This window comes from Muntiacus reevesi, chromosome 9, assembly GCF_963930625.1.
Source record: "Muntiacus reevesi chromosome 9, mMunRee1.1, whole genome shotgun sequence".
Taxonomy (NCBI): domain Eukaryota; kingdom Metazoa; phylum Chordata; class Mammalia; order Artiodactyla; family Cervidae; genus Muntiacus; species Muntiacus reevesi.
In genome coordinates, this window is record NC_089257.1 from 37,036,171 (window position 1) to 37,040,534 (window position 4,364).

At 42.0% G+C, this 4,364-nt stretch overlaps 1 protein-coding gene across 1 annotated transcript; it reads left to right on the forward strand.

Annotated features, from left to right (window-relative positions):
• Positions 1-1,426: 1,426 nt before the first annotated feature.
• On the forward strand, positions 1,427-2,398 carry LOC136175752 (olfactory receptor 2AT4). The gene has a single exon (XM_065945982.1). It carries the CDS (start codon positions 1,427-1,429, stop codon positions 2,396-2,398), a length of 972 nt encoding a protein of 323 aa, XP_065802054.1.
• Positions 2,399-4,364: the final 1,966 nt, after the last annotated feature.

The window sequence follows — 4,364 nt, forward strand, 5'->3', positions numbered from 1 at the left end:
TGGGAGACTGGATCTGGTCAGCTGAGTGTTCACTCTTTTACGGCAAGGTGCAGGAATTTTGCTTTTCTGCTTAGCTAATGGAGGCCAACCTCTAGAACTTTTTTTTTTTTTTTCTTTCAAGGAAGACTTCACAAAGGAGTGGCCTATTTCTGGTGTCTTTTAAAAGACATTTTACCAGCCTTCACCCACTTACAGGGAAACATGCCGCCCTCCACACTTAAGAAACTTAAGAACAATTTGAAATTCAGGGGTGTTTTTGACAGTATCATCTAAGAAAAGGAGATGGAAAGAGAAAATTATTGCCCAATCTCTCTCCAGATGAAAACTTAAGTTCTAGATTCTCCAGAAGACATAACATAGAATAAATAGGCTTAGTCTGGCAGTCAGACGTCTGGGTTCTGGTCCTAGCTCTGCTGTGTAATCTCGGGCAAGCTCTTGCCCCTTCTGTCTACAAAGAAAAAAAAAACCTGACTGGACATGTCTAGATTTGGCATTTTTATAATTCAATGGCATGAAAGATATTTTATTAGAAGCAATACCAGGGATGGAGTAATCTCAGAGTCATATTCCCAGAGAAGAAAAGAGCTGGTGATTGTCAGTTCATTTTGGAGGAACCCTCCTCCCTAGAAATCCAACTCATCGCATCCTTCTTGCACCTGTGATTCTCCAGATTACTGAAATATATGATATTTGTAATTCACCCAATTTTGCCTAATTGCTGCAGTGGAAGTGTTGGGCTAGCGTGATCTATTATATTCTACACAAAAATAGAAGTACTGACACTTAGCTTAGAAGGAGTCAGGAAGAACCACTATTCGAGGCTTACAAGAGAAGAATAAGCTTGATAACTATGTGAGCAATAGCATGTTGCAAAGAACCTTGGAGAAAGCAGTCCTTCCAAAGCAACATGGTGGAACTTTGAGTGCAAAAGAAGAGGCATGAGTTCAAGGACTTGATTTTTTGAGAGCTGACATCCCAAACTAGATACATAAAATCTCAGATGAAGACTAGCAGAAATCTTTCCAGAGAGTTTTTCACAATCATAATTCAACAATCAACTGTTTACATCTGATTATCCTAGTAAAATGTAAAGTCTAAGAAAATAGGGACTTTGCCTGCCTTCTCCATTTTCATCACTGTGTCAGCTGAGCACGGTGAGCCTTTCATTTGGTAGGTTATTGGTTAATTAATAAATAGTTTGACAAAAGAAAGGAGGTAGAAGCTTTGGGTTCATACAGTAGGAGTTAATACCACAACGTACTAATGAGTCCTCAAGAGCTGGTTGTAATATTACCTTTATATTTTGACTAGAGTGTGAATATTGTAGATTTCTCATTCCAGAACCCTTTGATTCTATTGTTTCCAGATATCCCAGTGCCCAGATGTTCCAGCTGCCCATCTCCCAGAAATCCTGCTCTGGCTCACCATGGAGGCCACAACCTGTAATGCATCACTGGGTGGCTCGCCAGTCTTCTACCTGGTGGGCTTCCCCTCCCTGCCAGAGTCCCTCTTCCTCCCCGTGTTTTTAATTTTTCTCCTTTTCTACCTGCTCATCCTGGTGGGAAATGCCCTGATCCTGGTGGCTGTGGTGGCAGAGCCCAGCCTCCACAAGCCCATGTACTTCTTCCTGATCAACCTCTCAGCCCTGGACATCCTCTTTACCACAACCACTGTCCCCAAGATGCTGTCCCTATTCCTGTTTGGGGACCATTTTCTCACCTTTACTTCCTGCTTATTGCAGATGTACCTCTTCCAAAGCTTTACATGCTCTGAAGCCTTCATCCTGGTGGTCATGGCCTATGACCGCTATGTGGCTGTCTGCCGCCCACTGCACTACCCTGTGATCATGACCCCACAGACCAATGCTGCCCTGGCAGCCAGTGCCTGGCTCACTGCTCTCCTTCTGCCCATCCCAGCAGTGGTGAAGACCTCCCAGATGGCATATGACAACATTGCTAGAATCTACCACTGCTTCTGTGATCATCTGGCTCTAGTTCAAGCCTCCTGCTCTGACACTGCCCCGCAGACCCTCATGGGCTTCTGCATCGCCATGGTGGTGTCCTTCCTGCCCCTTCTCCTGGTGCTTCTCTCCTATGCCCACATCCTGGCCTCAGTGCTTCGCATCAGCTCCTGGGAAGGACGCTCCAAAGCCTTCTCCACCTGCAGCTCCCACCTCCTGGTGGTTGGCACTTACTATTCATCCATTGCCATAGCCTATGTGGCCTACAGGGCTGACCTGCCCCTCGACTTCCACATCATGGGCAACGTGGCATATGCTATTCTCACGCCAATCCTCAATCCCCTCATTTACACTCTAAGAAACAAGGATGTCAAGGCAGCCATTACCAAAATCACACATCTTAAGACACAGGCTGGAATAGGAGCCCTTGACCTTTAGATGCAGCTAATTCTGCTCTCAGGATACCAATAACAGTGCCCAGCACAGATTGTTGTTGTTGTTGTTTAATTGCTAAGTCATGTCCGACTCTTTGCAACACTACGGACTGTAGCCTGCCAGGCTCCTCTGTCCATGGGATTTCCCAGACAAGAATTCTGGAGTGGGTTGCCATTTCCTTCTCTGAGGGAAATTCTCAACCCAGGGATTGAATCCGCATCTCTTGCATTGGCAGGCGAATTCTTTATCTCTGAGCCACCAGGGAAGACCCCAGCACAGATTAACAACTCAATAAATATTCTTGAGTAAATAAATCAGTAAATATAGAATGGTAAAAGAAGATTCTGTTGAGCAGTCAACTTCAACAGTGGTTGTCATATTTTGGTCCAGGGCGTTCCCCCTAGTGCAATGGAATAATGTTCATCTTTATATGATATCTTGCACTGTATAAGAATTTCACTTCTTCATAAGAAGCTTTTTCTTTTTTTAAAAAAAATCTGCATGGCAAAAAAATTTTTATAAGCAAAGTCAAAAAACAAAAGACTTACATCATAGGGAAAGGGCAAATATCTAAAATAGATAAAGAGTTCTGGAGAAGGAACTGGCAATCCACTCCAGTATTCCTGCCTGGAGAATCCTATGGACAGAGGAGCCTGGTGAGCTACAGTCCATGGCGGGTCACAAAGAGTCAGACATGACTGAGTGATAACATACTTACCTACCTCCTGAATTTTTAGAAGAAAAATCTAACATACAAATATAAAAGTGGGAAAAATATATGAAAAGATAGGTTACCAGAAAAACACAGTGGTCTTTAAGCAATGAAAAAGTAGTCTACTGTATTAAAATACTGTATAAAAAGAATACAAATTAAAACTACAATGTGAATTTCCCTAGTGGTCCAGTGGTTAAGAATCTGCCTGCCAGTGCAGAGGACTTGGGTTTGAACCGTGGTCTGGGAAGATTTCACATGCTGAAGGGCAACTAAACCCATGTGCCACAACTACTGAATCCATGTGCTCCAACTACTGAAGTCCATGAGTTCTAGAGTCCATACTTCACAACAAGAAAGCCACTGCAATAAGAAATTTTTGCACTGCAACTAGAGAGTATCTCCTCACTGCTCACCATAACTAGAGAAAGCCTGGCACAGTCAAAAATAAATATAAATAGTAAATAAAAATTTTTTAAATTACACTGAAATGCCATTTTCCACATAATCAGATTAACAAAACAATATTTTGGCAATATGCATGTAGAAAATCAGAACTCTTGTAAATTGCTTGTGAGGATGCAAATTGATAGAGCATTACTGTGATACCCACCAAAAGTATATATACATTTACCGTTTGACCCAGAAATCTCATTTCTAGGAGTCAATCTCAAAGATACATTGGCAATAATTCATTAGGCTACTCATTCATCATTAGGGAACAGGTTGAAAAAAAATTATTTTAAGTATAATGCATCTATAAAAAGGAAGTGATAAAGCTATATACTGATCTAGGATATGCTAACGGACTTCCCTGCTGGCTCAAATGGTAAAGAATCTGCCTGGAATGCAGGAGACACTGGGTTGGGAAGATCCCCTGGAGAAGGGCATGGTAACCCAGTACTGTATTATTGCCTAGAGAATCCTATGGCCAGAGGAGCCTGGCGGGTTATGGTCCATAGGGTTGCACCGAGTTGGACACAACTGGAGTGACTTTGCACGCATGCGCACAGAAGGATGAACCCTCGAATTAATAAAGATGGTTACCTACAAGGAGAGAGAGGGAACAGAGTGGAGGGGACAGGAACAGAAGCAAGACAAACTTAAACGTACAATCTGACTTTAGATGTATATACAATTTTTATATAATTAAAAGAAATAGAAAAGAAAAAACATGATTCCCTTCTTTTTAAAATAAACAGAAACACTTGATCTTAGATGTCTATCAAATTAATGGCATGATCATAGGAAAATTAC